Below are 17626 nucleotides of genomic sequence, written 5' to 3'. Positions count from 1 at the left end.
TAAGTTGCATAGAGCCTCACTGAGTTGCTGAGGCTAGCTTTGAACATGGGATGCTCCTGCTTCAGCTTCCAGGCAACAGAGACTACAGGCATCTCCCACTGTGCCTATAGAAAGGATCCTTGTCTTCATCTTATCTGAAAAGCCCTTTTGCAATGTGAGGTAAAATATCTCACAGGCTCTCAGGGTCGGGAAGTGGACATATTTGGAGCTCCACTATTCTGCCACCCCTCTGTCTATGTTCCTTTTCTAAGATCTGTCATATGATTAGTCAGATAGCAGATGAATATACATAGATAACAGATAGTAGATCAGAGTTTACTTTCTGCAGAGTCAACACTCACATCAATGTCCCTGACTATGCATTTGTTAATATTACATTGGTGTAAAGAAGGCACAAGTTAGCAAAATGAATTAAAGGGATAAAACTTCCAGTCTTTCACCTAGTGGGTACTTTCTCACCAGAGTCAGCAATGAGCACTCACTTCCTAGGAATAACAACAACAAAAAAATACCAGTAATAGTTGAATGCTCACCATGCCCTGTTTTCCTCCTCTTGCTTTCAGAGTTCCTGGCCCTCAGGTTGGTGAGCGAGGACCAGGAGTGTGCTGGGTGGCTGGAGGTTTTCTACAACAACACCTGGGGCAGTGTCTGCCACAGCCCCATGAAAGCTGTGACCTTGTCCATGATCTGCAGACAGCTTGGCTGTGGGGACAGTGGGACTCTGAATTTCTTGGTTCCTTCCAGAGAAGGTTCTAGACCCCGCTGGGTGAATGGAATCCACTGTCAGGAAACTGATACCTCTCTCTGGCATGTCCTTCTGACCCCTGGAAACACCAATGTTGCTCTGCAAAGGAGGAAGCTCATATCACATGTACAGGTGACCTACTTGCTGTCTATTTCTATGTGTTTGTCCTATGCCTATAGGCTGTTATTAAGAAAGTTTCACATATCCAAACATAATGGATGAGTTGAAATTAGTCTACTGGATAGAGATTACTTGATCAACATGTTATAGTCCTGTTTCAAAGGCAGATGTAAGGAAACCATTGATAATAGCAATTTATGTGAAGAGAACCAGAGACTGAACTGGGATTATGGGAGCATGAAGTTATACTCTGATGAAACTTCTTAGCAATTAGCTCATGTTCTTAAGTTATATTAATTAAACAGTATTTCCTTAGTGAGAGGGTGAATGATTGGACTTCAGTTGTGCACATTGCTTGCTCTGTGCTATCACTTTGTTCCCACACTCCCAACCCACCACAGGTAATATGGCTTAATCATCACTATCATCTGATGATAGGTATCATGGTGATCATTTATCTCAGATGAGGAGTAACATTTCATCTCTCTCACACTTTCAAGTGAATGGAGGGGCAATTTGGGGAATCAAATATATTGGGCTGTTTACTGTGAAATCCATCTACAACCAGAGAGAAAACCTCTCAAGCCATTTTGTTGACGAAAAGTAATCAAGCAATTAGGAGGTAGAACCTTAATTCCAGGCAGGAGGACAGACACAAAAAGAAAACACTACCACTGTCTTCATAGGTTTTCCACTCCAGCCTGAAAACACAACCATACAAAAATTTGAGTGTCATGAAGGTACTGTGGAAATATGTGATTTGGGGAAAAGAGAAATCATTTTTAGTTTGATAACTAAATGAGCAGAGGTCTAATAAAAGAAGGAAGGAGGAGCATAGTGACCTTGAGATAGTGATAAAATCTCATCATGAGCAGAGCAAGAAGAGGATGAGGGGAAAGATATATGATTACCTGGATGGGTAAGAAGAGCTTAAGTTCTCTCCAAGGCATGGCCCCAACAACAATCCTTTTGAAAAGCTGTTTGTTAGTCTTCTCATCTCAACATTATGGGGAATTTCTGTGAGATGGGGGGTGAGTCTTCCCTTACTTTCTTCTTGGATTTATCTCCTCATAGTCCCAGTGGTCTTTGTTGATACCACTTTCTCGCTTTTATCCATATCCTACTGGAAACTAATGTGGCACTTCATCCCTCTCCCAGAAAACATTCCATATGGCCTGTTGGAAATCAGAGGCTATCATCTTCTAATTTCTTAAAACTTATAATGTCCCTTTAATTTCTTATTCTGATAAAACCCTGGCTGTCCTCTGAAAACAATAATGTCCTCATCATAGTGAGTGCTCTATGCTTCCCTTTTTTTTTTCAAGGTCAAATCTTAGAATAAGATTCTATTCCATTTTTAGGATATTTCTGGTGTGCCTTGAAATCTCAATATTTTGTTTATTTTTCTCCATGTCCAGCTGCCTCATGAAAATTGCCCCATGAGACTCCCCCTCGACCCAGAAGGCTGCAGTACCAGGCTCACCAGGCTCCTCTGACTCCTGTTCCTGGTGCTGCCAGTATCTTTGATTACAACTGAGATAACATCCTGGCCTCCGCATTCCTGACTTTCTCCCTTTGAGGTACTGTGCTCCCTCTCATCCCATCTCTGTGTGTGGTCACACTATTGACCACTAACTGTCCAGCTTGAGACCTTGATTGCATTGCTCTTTCTCTGACCGTTGCCTCTTCTCCTTATGGTACTAGTCTTGATACTCCTTTTCCAGATATTTTATACTCATGAAGATTCCAAATGTTTTCCCTTACCAGTTTTCCACTCTCCTCAGAGTTGCACATGTTCTTCTTACAACATGATGCCCCATTATAATCCCCCCTTCAAGTACACTCAACTCCCTGCTCTCTTCTTTATCTGTCAATGGCAAGAGTGGTTGTGTAAATACTTAACTCTTTCCTGCCTGTACTAGACTAGGCAAGGACTATTGGATCATGAACAAGTACACTATCTTGCTATAATGTGAAATTATCCTGTTAGTCTCTTTGAATTTGTGATCAACCTCTGATGACTCATCCACAATGGCCCTCTATTCTAGTGTGCTTCTCTCACATGTGCTCTTGCTCTCTCTGTAACATGTTATTTTACAAATTCTCAGATCTCCCTCATGCTGATATTTTAACCCCACCATATACTTAAATGATGATCTTGCCTCAAATCCCTGGAAAATAGAAATCTTCAGCAATCTACCTCATTTTTTTCCCATATAGTCACTCTACCTTATTGGTTGTTTTTATTCTGTCTTATAGGTTTGCTATTTCTCTGTTCACCTTATAAATTTTAGACACATTCTTGGTTGAAAGTCAGACTCTCTTCTCTTACTTACCTATCCTGCTTGCCCAGAGGTATATTCTAAAGATGTTGGATGGAATATTCTGTAGATATCGGCTAAGTCCAGTTGATTTATAATGTTAGTGTAACTATGATGTGTACTTGTTGATATTTTCTGTGCATGCCAAATATATTAGTGAGATGGGATATTAAGATACCACTAGTATTGTATGGAAGTTTGTTTTCTCATTATATCTTATGATTGTTTTTTAAAATAAATTCCGTGTTCTTTTCTTTGGTGCATATTTATTTGTAATTATTATATCTTCTTGATGGTTTATTTCATTTACTAATATGTAGTGACCTTCTTTGTCCCTTTGGACTGATTTTGGAGTGTGTTTTTCACATATGAATACTGCTACTTCTGTTTACTCTCAGGTTCAATTTGCTTTCAATGTCACTTTTAATAATTTTCTTCTCAGTCTACATATGTCTTTGCCTGTGTGGTGAGTTTCTTGCAGGAGGCAAGTTATTGGATCTTGATTTTTTAATGCAGTTATCCAGGCTGCATCTTTTAATTTGAAAATCAGACCACTGATTCTCAGAGTTATATTTGAAAGGTTTTTACAAGTGCCTGTCATTTTTTTTCTGGAGAGTTTGAATAATCTGTGATCATGCCTTTCTCCCTTATTCATCTTGGAGCTTTGATGATTTACTGAATTGATAATGTTTAATTCTTTCCTCTTTCTCACTTGTTTATCTGCTCTTCTAGTGTGATTTATTCTTTCCTATGATCTCATGGTTAGGTTGTCTTGCTTCCTACTCTGTGTGTAGGATTGCTTCAACTTAGAGAAAACATGTCTCATAAATAAATAAGTAAATAAAATTTTAAAAAGACTGGGGATGTAGCTCAGTGGTAAAGTGCCTCTGGGGTCAATCACCAGTACAATAAAGATAAGGGGAGGGGAAAAAAGAATAAGAGAGAAAAAATGCATTTGATGAATTAAAAAACAAATTAATTAAATAACAGTATAAAAATTAATAAAGCATAAGGAAAATTATGTGTCAAAATTTCTTCCCACCAAAGTATTTGCATTGAAGACACCTTTTCCAGGTCATCTAACATTTGAATCCACCAAGAATGTGGGAGTCAGTTGCAAAAGAAATCAGCTTCAGTTCCTCTCTCTTTCCACCAAACATGCTGGAATGGGGGCAATAGATTGTCTATACTGTGCTCCTCATTTCCCGTTAAGGAGGTTAAAGGAGTGTGGACAAGACAGGCCATAATATCCCTGCAGGGGCTTTGTCTGGAAACCTGAAGGCATGTCAAATATCAAGTCAGCTCTTCCTTTGGTGGTTTGCAGACCCAACAGGTAGGCACACATTTGCCCCAGATGCCTCTAGAAGGTGCCATTGGGGTGTGCTAAGGGTCCTAGCCATGGTGAATTCCTGGAAAGCATCTGGAAAATAGTGTAAACCCTGGATAGGCAACATGTGAATGCCATGAATTGCCATATGCTGTCTCTGAGTTCTCAGACCTGGTCCCTATGTGCAACCACAGATAGTGGGACCACTTACCAATAAGACCTCTATCCTTCCCGTACAATTTGATGCTCTCAGCATGTTTGTGTCAGTCACTCTTCCTACCTGAGACTGTAGAACATTAACTTACACCCAATCACTGTGGCAGGGTGGCCCAGGGACCTAAAATTGTGATTACCCCATATTGTCTAAACCCCAGAGCAGTTACTCCCTAACAATGGTCCCTACTTGATAGAGCTCCTGGTTATATCACTCTGAGAGCTTGCTGAGCAATGTGATGAACTTTTTCTTTAAAGCTTTCTTGTTGTACAAGAGTATTCTCTCTCAGAACAATTCCCTAAATTTGATCTAAAGCTTGTAAGAATCATGTGTTTCTCCCACAGGTAAGACACCATCTAGGCTGTCTGCACTCTCCAGTTTACTTTATGCTTGCAGGTTGCCTCCCTCACCCAGGAAGCTGGAGATGAAGTTTTAATTTGCTTTATACTTTTCTCTGGGCTGCCTTTCTCCTTCTCTCTGTTGTTTCTAGTTCCTCTATTTATCTTCTCAAAGTACAAATATCCCTTTGTGGGGGGATCCAACATGGCGGTGGGCAGAGAGGCTGCACTTTCATTGCACTCCCAGTGATGGGGGTCATAAAGTCACAAGGATTACTCTTGAATCCTACCAACGGAGATTCTCCTAGCAAATTTCCACTGAAGAGAGACCGCCCGGGAGCTACTAGGATTTTTTTGAAGCATCTGTGCGATCCGGACGAGCGGGACCCTGCCACTAGACGCGGAGTTCAAGATTCACCAGCCACAGTCTGCGCACCGCGGGCACAGCTGCAGATCTGTCCACCCGCCCACAGCCAAAGTGACTGGGTCCTGCTAGATGCCGCGACACAGCTTGGCAGGAAGAAGTCTTTAGCCAAGCCCCCACGAGTCAGGAGCTGAGGCGAACTGGGCAGGACCAGTTCCACCCCTCCCCTCGGACACTCCGGAAAGGAGCCTGGGGCCCGCCATAGCAGAGAGGTGACGTCATCGGAGTTCGGCCGGCGGAATTCCTTCCCAGCAGAATCCACTTTAGCAGGTGCGTGACTTCCCATACTGATACAGGCAGCCAAGAAACTTCATTGACTTCTCAGGGGTCATGTCCGTAGGGAAGCAGAGGGGATCCCAGACCCCAAGGCCCCCATATCTCCAGCGGTGACCGTCAGGGTCTTAGCCGCCAGTTTACCACAGCACTGGGGCTTAAAAGGGACATGCGGTGGGGCTGCAAGTGTAACTAGACCTCTGGAGAATCACTTCTGGGGAACAGGACCTGGCTGGAAGGCTGACAGGAGGAAGGGGGTTAAGAGCTGGAGAAGTGAAATGGCTCTGGACTGACAAGTCTGAGAGACTCCCAGGAGACGCCCTACAGAGATAGCTCTCGGCAGGTAGAGAGCAGACGCTCCGCTTGGAGGGCACAGCTCCGCCTACTGGAAGACAAGAAGGTGGATCTCCAAGACCTTAATTTTGTTGTTGTTGTTGTTGTGGTTGCTGCTGCTGATATTTTTTTTTTCTTTTCTCTCTCCTTATTCTCTCCCTGACCCTTTCCCCCCTACTCCTTCTCTCTTTCTATCCCATTTCAAGTTTTATTGTTCTTTTCATTCCCCTCTAATCTATCTCTCCCTCCATCCTTTTTTCTTTTTAACAGCACCTTCATTCCCCTACCCCCCAACTCTCATCCCAAGCATTACATCTTCCATTGTGTTTAATTGTCTAAATGCAAATAGGTGAATATCTCGAGGCTGTCTATAAGACTCCCAAATACCTAGCTACTAACAACACCCTGATCCAATTGCCCGGTAGTATTCACCTTCAGTGGAGCAATCTTCTAAAGTAGCCAAGACATACTAACCATCGTACCACCAGAGCACCTAACCTAAACATATAGACCTAAGAACAAACAGCAAATCATTATATGCATACAGAACCTAGAAGCCTTATATGAATTGAATAAATCTGCTTTAAAGCACAACAAAGCCCAACATTTCTAGGCATAATCTCCCAACACAAAAGAGAGACAACAGAGATATACAAAGCCAAAACAAATGTATAGGAGAAAGCAGTTACAAATCAGTCAAACAGAGCTGGAAAGCAACGTGAACAATATGAAAAAACAAGGGAAAAAAGGGTTACAAACAATGCAGGACAATCTAAATATACAAGAGGACATAGCAGAAACAGAAACATGGACAGGGAAAGAAATCAAGGCATACCTAATTCAGATGGAACGGAATATTAGAGAAGACATGAGACAGCAAATCCAAGCATTGAAAGTATATTTTGAAGAGGAACTAACCGCACAAATTCAATCAGTAAAGAATGAGCTTTATCAGGAGATAGAGGTGTTAAAAAAAATCAAGTTGTAATCATAGAAATGCAAGAAACCATAAATCAGATTAAAAGCGCTAATGAGAATATTACAAACAGACTAGATCAAGTAGAAGTCAGAACATCAGATAATGAAGACAAAGTTTATCAACTTGAAAAGAATATAGTTAACACAGAAAAGATGCTGAAATCTCACGAGCAATCTATCCAAGAGATATGGGATCTTATCAAAAGACCAAATTTGAGAGTCATTGGGATAGAAGAAGGCACAGAGAATCAGTCCAAAGGAATGGATGGCTTACTAAAAGAGATAATACGAGAAAACTTCCCAGAGATGAAAGATGGAATGGATTGCCAAATTCTGGAAGCTTACAGGACCCGAAACATCCAAAACCATAATAGACCAACTCCAAGACACATAATCATGAAGATAGCTAACATACAGGACAAGGAGAGAATACTAAAAGCTATGAGAGAAAGGAGGCAGATTACACTTAGGGGTAAACTAATTAGGTTAACGACTGATTTTTCATCACAGACTTTGAAAGCGAGAAGATCCTGGAACAACGTATTTCAAACACTGAAAAATAATGGATTCCAACCAAGAATACTGTATCCAGCAAAACTAAACTTCAGATTTGACAATGAAATTAAAATATTTCACGATAAACAAAAGCTAAAAGAATTCGCAGCCAGAAAACCAGCACTGCAAAGCATTTTGAGCAAAATATTACAAGAAGAGGAACTGAAAAATAGCGCCCAAAACTAACAGTGGGAGGTATCTCAGTAAATGGGAAAAGAAAAATAACCAAAGAGGGAAAACTAGCCCTAAAATAAATAAATAAATAAACATGACTGGAAGTACAAACCATATTTCAATTGTAACCTTAAATGTTAATGGCTTAAATTCACCAATCAAGAGACATAGGCTGCCTTCAGGAGACTCATATGATAGGAAAAGACATTCACAGACTGAAGGTGAAAGGTTGGGAAAAATCATACCACTCACATGGCCATCTGAAGCAAGCAGGAGTGGCCATTCTCATATCGAATAAAGTCAACTTCAAACCTAAGGTAATCAAAAGGGATAAAGAAGGACACTATATACTGTTAAAAGGAACCATCCACCATCAAGACATAACAATTATCAATTTATATGCACCAAACAATGGTGCTGCAACATTCATAAAACAAACTCTCCTCAAGTTCAAGAGTCAAATAGACCACAACACAATAATTATGGGGGACTTCAACACACAACTCTCGCCATTGGACAGATCCTCTAGACAAAAGCTGAACAAAGAAACTATAAAACTTAATAACATAATCAATAACCTAGACTTAACTGACATATATAGAATATATCAACCATCATCAAGTGGATACACATTCTTCTCAGCAGCACATGGATCCTACTCAAAGATAGGCCATATATTATGCCATAGGGCGACTCTCAGTAAATATAAAGGTGTGGAGATAATACCATGCACCATATCTGACCATAATGGAATGAAACTGGAAATTAATGATAAAAGAAGGAAGGAAAAATCCTGCATCACCTGGAAAATGAACAATATGTTACTGAATGATCAATGGGTTACAGAAGATATAAAGGAGGAAATCAAAAAATTCCTAGAGATAAACGACAATACAGACACAAAATACCGGAATCTATGGGACACGATGAAAGCAGTTTTAAGAGGGAAATTCATTTCCTGGAGTTCATTCCTCAAAAAAAGAAAAAACCAACAAATAAATGAACTCACACTACATCTTAAAACCTTAGAAAAGGAAGAGCAAAACAACAGCAAATACAGCAGAAGACAAGAAACAATTAAAATCAGAGCGGAAATCAACGAAATTGAAACAAAAAAAACCATTGAAAAAATTGATAAAACTAAAAATTGGTTCTTTGAAAAAATAAAAAAGATCGACAGACCCTTAGCCACGCTAACAAAGAGAAGAAGAGAGAGAACGCAAATTACTAACATACGGGATGTAAAAGGCAATATCACAACAGACACTACAGAAATACAGAAGATAATTAAAAAGAATTTTGAAACTCTATATTCCAATAAAATAGAAGATAGTGAAGATCGATAAATTTCTTAAGTCATATGATCTGGCCAGATTGAGTCAGGAAGACACACAAGATTTAAACAGACCAATAACAAAAGAAGAAATTGAAGAGGCCATCAAAAGACTACCAACTAAGAAAAGCCCAGGACCGGATGGGTATACAGCAGAATTTTACAAAACCTTCAAAGAAGAATTAATACCAATACTTTTCAAGCTATTTCAAGAAATAGAAAAAGAAGGAGCCCTTCCAAATTCATTCTATGAGGCCAACATAACCCTGATCCCAAAACCAAAGACACTTCAAAGAAAGAAAACTATAGACCAATATCTCTAATGAACTTGGATGCAAAAATTCTCAATAAAATCCTGGCGAATCGAATGCAAAAGCATATCAAAAAAATTGTGCACCATGATCAAGTAGGATTCATCCCTGGGATGCAAGGCTGGTTCAATATACGGAAATCAATAAATGTTATTCACCACATCAATAGACTTAAAGATAAGAACCATATGATCATCTCGATAGATGCAGAAAAACATTTGTCAAAGTACAGCATCCCTTTATGTTCAAAACACTAGAAAAACTAGGGATAACAGGAACTTACCTCAACATTGTAAAAGCTATATATGCTAAGCCTCAGGCTAACATCATTCTAAATGGAGAAAAACTGAAGGCATTCCCTCTAAAATCTGGAACTAGACAGGGATGCCCTCTTTCACCACTTCTATTCAACTTAGTTCTTGAAATACTAGCCAGAGCAATTAGACAGACAAAAGAAATTAAAGGCATAAAAATAGGAAAAGAAGAACTTAAATTATCGCTATTTGATGATGACATGATAATATACTTAACAGACCCAAAAGGGTCTACAAAGAATCTGCTAGAGTTAATAAATGAATTCAGCAAAGTGGCAGGATATAAAATCAACACGCATAAATCAAAGGCATTCCTGTATATCAGCAACAAAACTTCTGAAATGGAAATAAGGAAAACCACCCCATTCACAATATCCTCAAAGAAAATAAGATACTTGGGAATCAACCTAACAAAAGAGGTGAAAGATTTATACAATGAAAACTACAGAACCCTAAAGAGAGAGATAGAAGAAGATCTTAGAAGATGGAAAAATGTACCCTGTTCATGGATAGGCAGAACTAACATTATCAAAATGGCGATATTAATCAAACTTCTGTACAGGTTTAATGCGATGCCAATCAAAATCCCAATGGCATTTCTTGTAGAAATAGATAAAGCAATCATGAAATTCATATGGAATAACAAAAGACCCAGAATAGCAAAAACAATACTAAGCAGGAAGTGTGAATCTGGAGGTATAGCGATACCAGAGTTCAAATTGTACTACAAAGCAATAGTAACAAAACAGCGTGGTACTGGTACCAAAACAGGCAGGTGGATCAATGGTACAGAATAGAGGACACAGAAACCAATCCACAAAATTACAAATTTCTTATATTTGATAAAGGGGCTAAAAACTTGCAATGGAGGAAGGATAGCATCTTCAACAAATGGTGCTGGGAAAATTGGAAATCCATATGCAACAAAATTAAACTGAATCCCTTTCTCTCGCCATGCACAAAAGTTAACTCAAAATGGATCAAGGAGCTTGATATCAAAGCAGAGACCCTGCACCTGATAGAAGAAAAAGTTGGCTTCGATCTACATATTGTGGGGTCAGGCTCCAAATTCCTTAATAGGACGCCCATAGCCCAAGAGTTAATAACAAGAATAAACAAATGGGACTTACTTAAACTAAAAAGTTTTTTCTCAGCAAGAGAAACAATAAGAGAAGTAAATAGGGAGCCTACATCCTGGGAACAAATCTTTACTCCTCACACTTCAGATAGAGCCCTAATTTCCAGAATATACAAAGAACTCAAAAAATTAAACAATACGATAACAAATAACCCAATCAACAAATGGGCCAAGGACCTGAACAGACACTTCTCAGAAGGAGACATACAGTCAATTAATAAGTACATGAAAAAATGCTCACCTTCTCTAGCAGAGAAATGCAAATCAAAACCACCCTAAGATACCATCTCACTCCAATAAGATTGGCAGCCATTAGGAAGTCAAACAACAATAAGTGCTGGCGAGGATGTGGGGAAAAGTGTACACTTGTACATTGCTGGTGGGACTGCAAAATGGTGTAGCCAATATGGAAAGCAGTATGGAGATTCCTGGGAAAGCTGGGAATGAAACCACCATTTGACCCAGCTATCGCCCTACTCGGACTATTCCCTGAGGACCTTAAAAGAGCATGCTATAGGGATACTGCCACATCCATGTTCATAGCAGCACAATTCACAATAGCCAGACTGTGGAACCAACCTAGATGCCCTTCAATAGATGAATGGATAAAAAAAAAATGTGGCATCTATACACAATGGAGTATTATGCAGCACTAAAAAATGACAAAATCATTGAATTTACAGGGAAATGGATGGCATTAGAGAAAATTATGCTAAGTGAAGCTAGCCAATCCTTAAAAAACAAATGCCAAATGTCTTCTTTGATATAAGGAGAGCAACTAAAAACTGAACAGAGGGAAAGAGCATGAGGAAAATATTAACATTAAACTGAGACGAGTGATGGGAGGGAAAGGGAGAGAGAAGGGAATTTGCATGGAAACGGAAGGAAACCCTCATTTTTATACGAAATCACATATACAAGGTTGTGAGGGGAAAGGGGGGGAGGGAGAGAACGGAACAACAACAGATGAGGTAGAGAGGGAAGATGAGAGGGGAGGGGAGGGGGGATAGTAAGGGATAGGAAAGTCAGCAGAATACAACAGTCACTAATATGGTATTATGTAAACATTGTGAATGTGTAACTGATGTGATTCTGCAATCTGTATTTGGGGTAAAAATGGAAATGCATAACTCACTTGAATCAAATGTATGGAAGATGAAAATAAATAAATAAAAAAAAAGATTACATGATTTGTGTAACTCTACATCATGTACAACCACAAATGAGAAGTTATACTCCATTTATATATAATGTGTCAAAATGTATTCTACTGTCATGTATAACTAATTAGAACAAATAAAATATTTAAAAATATAATGCAATAAACAAAACAAAAAAACAAATATCCCTTTGTTTCCTAACATTTTAGACTGAAAGAGTCACAACAAAGTTACTTCTTTTCTGCCATTTACCTCCTATTTTTAAATAATAACAACTCCTGAAAGAAGAATTTGTGGAAAAGGGTAACATTTTATGATACCTAGCGAAGGTGAGCAATGTCGATATCTGAAATCATCTTTTTTGACAACTTGCTCAATCTACCTAAAGTGAGTCAAGTTTTGACATTACATGTCCAATCTGAACTGTGAAGCCTAGAATCATTAGTGAAATATTTGGAGGCAAGCCATGGTCCATTCATTTTTCAGTCTTATGAATATATATATATATATATATATATATATATATATATATATATATTATATTATATTATTATATATATATACAATTATTATTTATCCTGGATTCATGGCTGTCACCTGAGGTTCCTGTTGATCTCACATTTGATCTCCGTACTCTATCCCCTGTGCTCTGGTCCTTCCACATCTCCAGCCATTGGCACTCATTTGTGTGCTCTATAAGAACCAACAAGATGCTGGCCCATTGACTTTTAGAAATCATTCAGAAAAAGACACTTTTATCTACTCAAGATAGGAAACCTGACATTTCTAGAATTGTATTATCAGATCCTGTGAAGATCTCTGCAAATAGTAGGTTTAACTCTGATAGCAACCACCTCTTAATGTCTACTTGAGATGTCTAACTAGATCATATTGTGTTTAAACTCATTTCTTGTTTTTTACACAATTAATACTCCTACTTGTTTGGTATGAATTGAAATTTAGCTACTATTCTGGTATAAACAATTCCATGTCTTACAGCAAGTTTTGCAGTCTGAAAGTGGATTCTGCAAACTGATTGGCTAGGAGAGGGAGTACCAGAGGAAAAGAATACCCTTCTCCTTTTCTTTGTAAATACAACCATTGACATGATTCTTTCTCCTCAGAGACCCCACAGCTCCGCCTGGTGGATGGGGGCAGTCGCTGTGCAGGCAGAGTGGAGATCTTTCACCAGTACACCTGGGGCACTGTCTGTGTAGATGGCTGGGACCTGAATGATGCCCATGTGGTGTGCAGACAAATGGGCTGTGGAGTGGCCCTCGATGCCATGGACTATGCACAATTTGGGGAGGGGTCAGGGTCCATCTGGCTGAATAACCTGAAGTGCACAGGAGAGGAGGACCAAGTGTGGAAGTGCCCTTCTCTAGGCTGGGGGCAACACAATTGCATACACGCAACAGGTGCAGGTGTCATCTGCTCAGGTATGGTCTGCATATTCTCCACTGTCTAAGAGAATGGAAGGGACCAAAGTGTGTATTTGATTCTAGAGAAATAAGAGACAGGTGAGCCATAGAGGACTCAGAGTTCCCCATGGACCCTGGGTGTTCAAAATAGCAGTGGGTAATGGCTTTAATTATTTCTTGTAAATCTCAAATACTGTCCTTTTCATTCTCTGCAGTCATACTCAGAAAGATAGGTTTTTGTAAAATCATTTCACTTAAAATCATCTTCATAATTTTGTTTCTATAATTTACTATTTATATATTTATTTATAAATTACCACACATATCCTCTTTCAAAAGATAGACAAGAATGGGGCTTACTTTTTTTCAGTTGAATTGAATGTTCATATATGTATAGCCAGAGATGATTCTTCACTGGGTTAATAGGAGTACAGGCACAAGGATGGGATTAAACACATGGAGGGGAATTTAAGGATTACCAGAAAATTGCAATTCTCCTTTCCAGATTCAGACATCAGAATTAACAACTCATTGGCAGGAAGGGCCACAGAACTATGGGTAAATGCTCTGAATCACAAGTTTTCCTTCCATCATTACTACAATGGATTCTCTCTGCATTTCTTTCTTAAAGCAATATCTATATAAACTCATATATGGGAGGTGAATTTAGCCCTGTGCTGGCAGATAAGTGTTGAATGAAACAAAATGTTAATGCATATTTATTATGGTAAAATGTTATATAATTTAGGACTCAGATCAGGATGGTTGTTCAGTGATCTCCCACAAATACATCACAATAACTGTAATTCACACACCAAACTGGCTTCATAAGAGATAATAAAGCAGGTGAGTCCATTCTTTTACAATGATTTAAAAAATAAAGACACATTGAAGGAGGAAGGAAGATAAGACTTACCCTTTCCCCAACCTCAGGCAGCCCAGGATGAAGAGAATGCATACTTTTGGGGAAATGTAAAGGGAACTTAGCCCTGACCTTAGACTTGAAACCCAGGACTAGGCCTGCCACAGTGAAACCTGGGTCCCAACAGAGCCCAACAACCCTGTTCCCATACCAGTAACCTGACACTGAGACTCTGGAACTCCATTGTGTTGGTCAGCAAAGAGACTGTCTCCACCACCACTTCTCCAACCTTTAGCAGAAGAGGGAAAAGCAGGACTCTCTAAGGATCACGCCACCTTGCTGGCACAGGACTTTGACTTGGAGTTCAGTGCCAGGCCAATCATGATCATACACAATACTGAGTAGGAATTAGAGGCCTCAGATGTAAAACAGATATAAAAGAGCAAGACCTGTATGCTGCTGGGACAGACTCAAGAAGAGCCTGCAGCATCTGTGGCTGGTTGCAGGAGTCTGGAACCTTGAATCCACCTCTGCAGTAAGTAGGCAGATCATGGCATTGAGGTTCTTCATCCCTCCCCACTTCTGTTTTGCCTTAGCAGGCTGTGGCCTCTGTGTATGACATAGCATTGCAGTGTTGGTGGCCACAGGACTTCCCACCTCATTCTTCCTCAAACCCTGTTAGTACGAAGAGGATTAAGTCTTGTGTGAAGGTGAAAAGTTAGTTGAGGAGTTGTATTTTATTTAGAAGGCAACAGACTGGTTCTTATCTCTATATATTATAGTACATCTCTCAAAGATGAAAGATAAAGACTCCAAGGCATCAAGAGAAAAAAAAGAAATAACATATAAGAATGTCCCAATTCACCTCATGGCAGAGTTCTCATATAGGTAAACATATAGGTCAGAAGTGAGTGCCATGAGATTTTAATAGAACTGAAGAAAAGCCTGCCAATCAAGAATACTGAATCCAGCAAATCTATGCTTAGGAATAAATGAGGTAAAAACACATTATCAGACATCCTGCACCCTCACAAAAATTACCATATAATACAGTAATCCCAATATTGACAGTATATAATGCCCTTCCTTATCCCTTTGGATTAACTTAGTCTTGAAGTCGATTTTGTTCGATATGAGGATGGCCACACCTGCTTGTTTGCGAGGACCGTGTGCGTGGTATATTTTTTCCCAACCTTTCACCTTCAGCCTGTGTATGTCTTTTCCTGTCAGATGTGTCTCCTGGAGACAGCATATTGTTGGATTTGTTTTTTTAATCCATGTTACCAGTCTATGTCACTTTATTGGAGAGTTTAAACCATTAATGTTTAGAGTTACTATTGCTATATGGTTTGTACTTCCATCCATGTTTGATTATTTGTCTCTCTCTTTTTTTTTTTAAATTTAGTTTATTTCTCCATGATTAGCTTTCCCCCCTCCGTCAGTCTTTACTGGGGCACTTTCCACTGTTGGCTTTGGTTATTGTTTCTCATTTCTTCCTCGTGTAGTGTTTTGCTCAAGATGTTTTGCAATGCTGGTTTTCTGGCTGCAAATTCTTTTAGCTTTTGTTTATCATGAAAGATTTTTATTTCATTGTCGTACCTGAAGCTTAATTTTGCTGGATACAGAATTCTTGGTTGGCATCCATTGTCTTTCAGTGTTTGAAATACGTTGTTCCAGGATCTTCTCGCTTTCAGTGTCTGTGATGAAAAATCCGCTGTTAACCTTATTGGTTTACCCCTGAATGTAATCTGCCTCCTTTCTCTTGTAGCTTTTAATATTTTCTCTTTGTTCTGTATATTGGATATCTTCATAACAATGTGTCTTGGCGTTGGTCTACTTTGATTTTGTATGCTCGGTGTTCTGTATGCATCTACAATTTGAGCATATGTCCAAAGAAAGTGAAATCTCTATGTTGAAGAAACATCTGTACTCCCATGTTTATGGCAGAACTATTTATAGTAGCTAAGAAATGGACATAATCTAAACATCCACCAGCTGATAAATGGACAAATAAATTAAATGCAATAGGATACTATTTGGCCATAAAATGAATCAAATCCTTTCATTCGACATAGCATGCATGGGTCAGGAGATCACTAGGTTAAGTAAAATAAGTCAGGCAAAAAAAGACAAGTATCTTATAATTTAATGATATGTCAAATATAAAAGAATTGACCTCATAGATGTTGAGAGTAGAATTGTGGTTACCATAGACTAGAGAGGGTAGGGAATGGGAATTTGAAGGCAACTGACTGATCAATGAATAATAGGTTTTACTTAAATAGGAGCAAGAAGTTTTGGTGCACCATGGCACAGTAGGATGTCTATAGAAAATAATAATGAACTACATTTAAAAAAGCTAAAAGAAAGTGTTTTGGAAGCTTTCACCAAAAATAAATGAAGATTTGAGGAGACAAAGAAATGCAATATATACTTACATCAGCACATGAATTTACTCAATTAATATGTACATTATATCAGTGGGTATCAGTTAGTATAAATTTACTTAGAGGAAAATATATAGGTGACAAGATATGGGGGAAATTATATTGCTTATATCTAATGGAAACAATGAAACAAGAAGAATATATTGTCAGATAAACGTGATAAGAATGAGACAGGAAGGCAAATAGAATTTTCTGAAGAAGACAGAAGAAGCTTACAGTATGTGGGGGATGGCCTTCAAAGGTTGACAAAAAGCACATAAGGATTACCTGGATTACCTCTGCAGCACTTAAGACCCTGGTGTAGGAAGGGCGATCTGTGTACATTGTGTGAACTCAGTGCACCCCTCCTGCACAAAAGGACGAAAATGATTTGCAAGAGTGACTCAAGCCGAGGTATTGAGAAGGTCAGAATAGAGAAAGAAAAGATCCATTGGATGATACTTTCATAAGAAACTTGCAATGTGCCCAGGGGAGCAATGTGTCTATGGATCAAAAGTTCAGACAAAGATACATATGGCTGAAATTTTTAATTACTTGAGTGAGAATGATTCATATGAATCAATAGATTTCTGCAGATGCAATTTTTCTTTCTTTTTCCACTCAGTGGCTCACAAACTTCAAATGGCTTAAAACTGTTTTTCTCCCCCACTGGATGTAAAGCTCTGAAAATAGGATGACATTGTTTTCTTTAAATATAAGTACACAGCACCTAGAAACACATCTGGAACATGACAAATTCTGAAAACATGTTAGTATTCTGAATATCAAAACAAGGAAGCACACTCTCAATATTGTCATTGCACACCTCTCTCCTATATCAGGCCTGAGTGGAAAGTTC

General features: G+C 38.9%; 1 protein-coding gene across 1 annotated transcript in view; it reads left to right on the top strand.

Moving 5' to 3' along the window:
- The window catches only part of LOC143398301 (uncharacterized), a 257757-nt gene that overhangs the window by 48483 nt on the left and 191648 nt on the right, over positions 1-17626 (top strand). The window contains 3 exon segments of the mRNA XM_076855295.1: positions 564-806; positions 809-877; positions 13108-13497. Coding sequence (XP_076711410.1) covers positions 564-806; positions 809-877; positions 13108-13497 — 702 coding nt within the window.

This window comes from Callospermophilus lateralis, chromosome 4 (assembly GCF_048772815.1).
Source record: "Callospermophilus lateralis isolate mCalLat2 chromosome 4, mCalLat2.hap1, whole genome shotgun sequence".
In the NCBI taxonomy this organism is placed as follows: domain Eukaryota; kingdom Metazoa; phylum Chordata; class Mammalia; order Rodentia; family Sciuridae; genus Callospermophilus; species Callospermophilus lateralis.
Note: the sequence above shows the minus strand (reverse complement) of the source record. Positions and strands in the feature narration are given on the sequence as shown.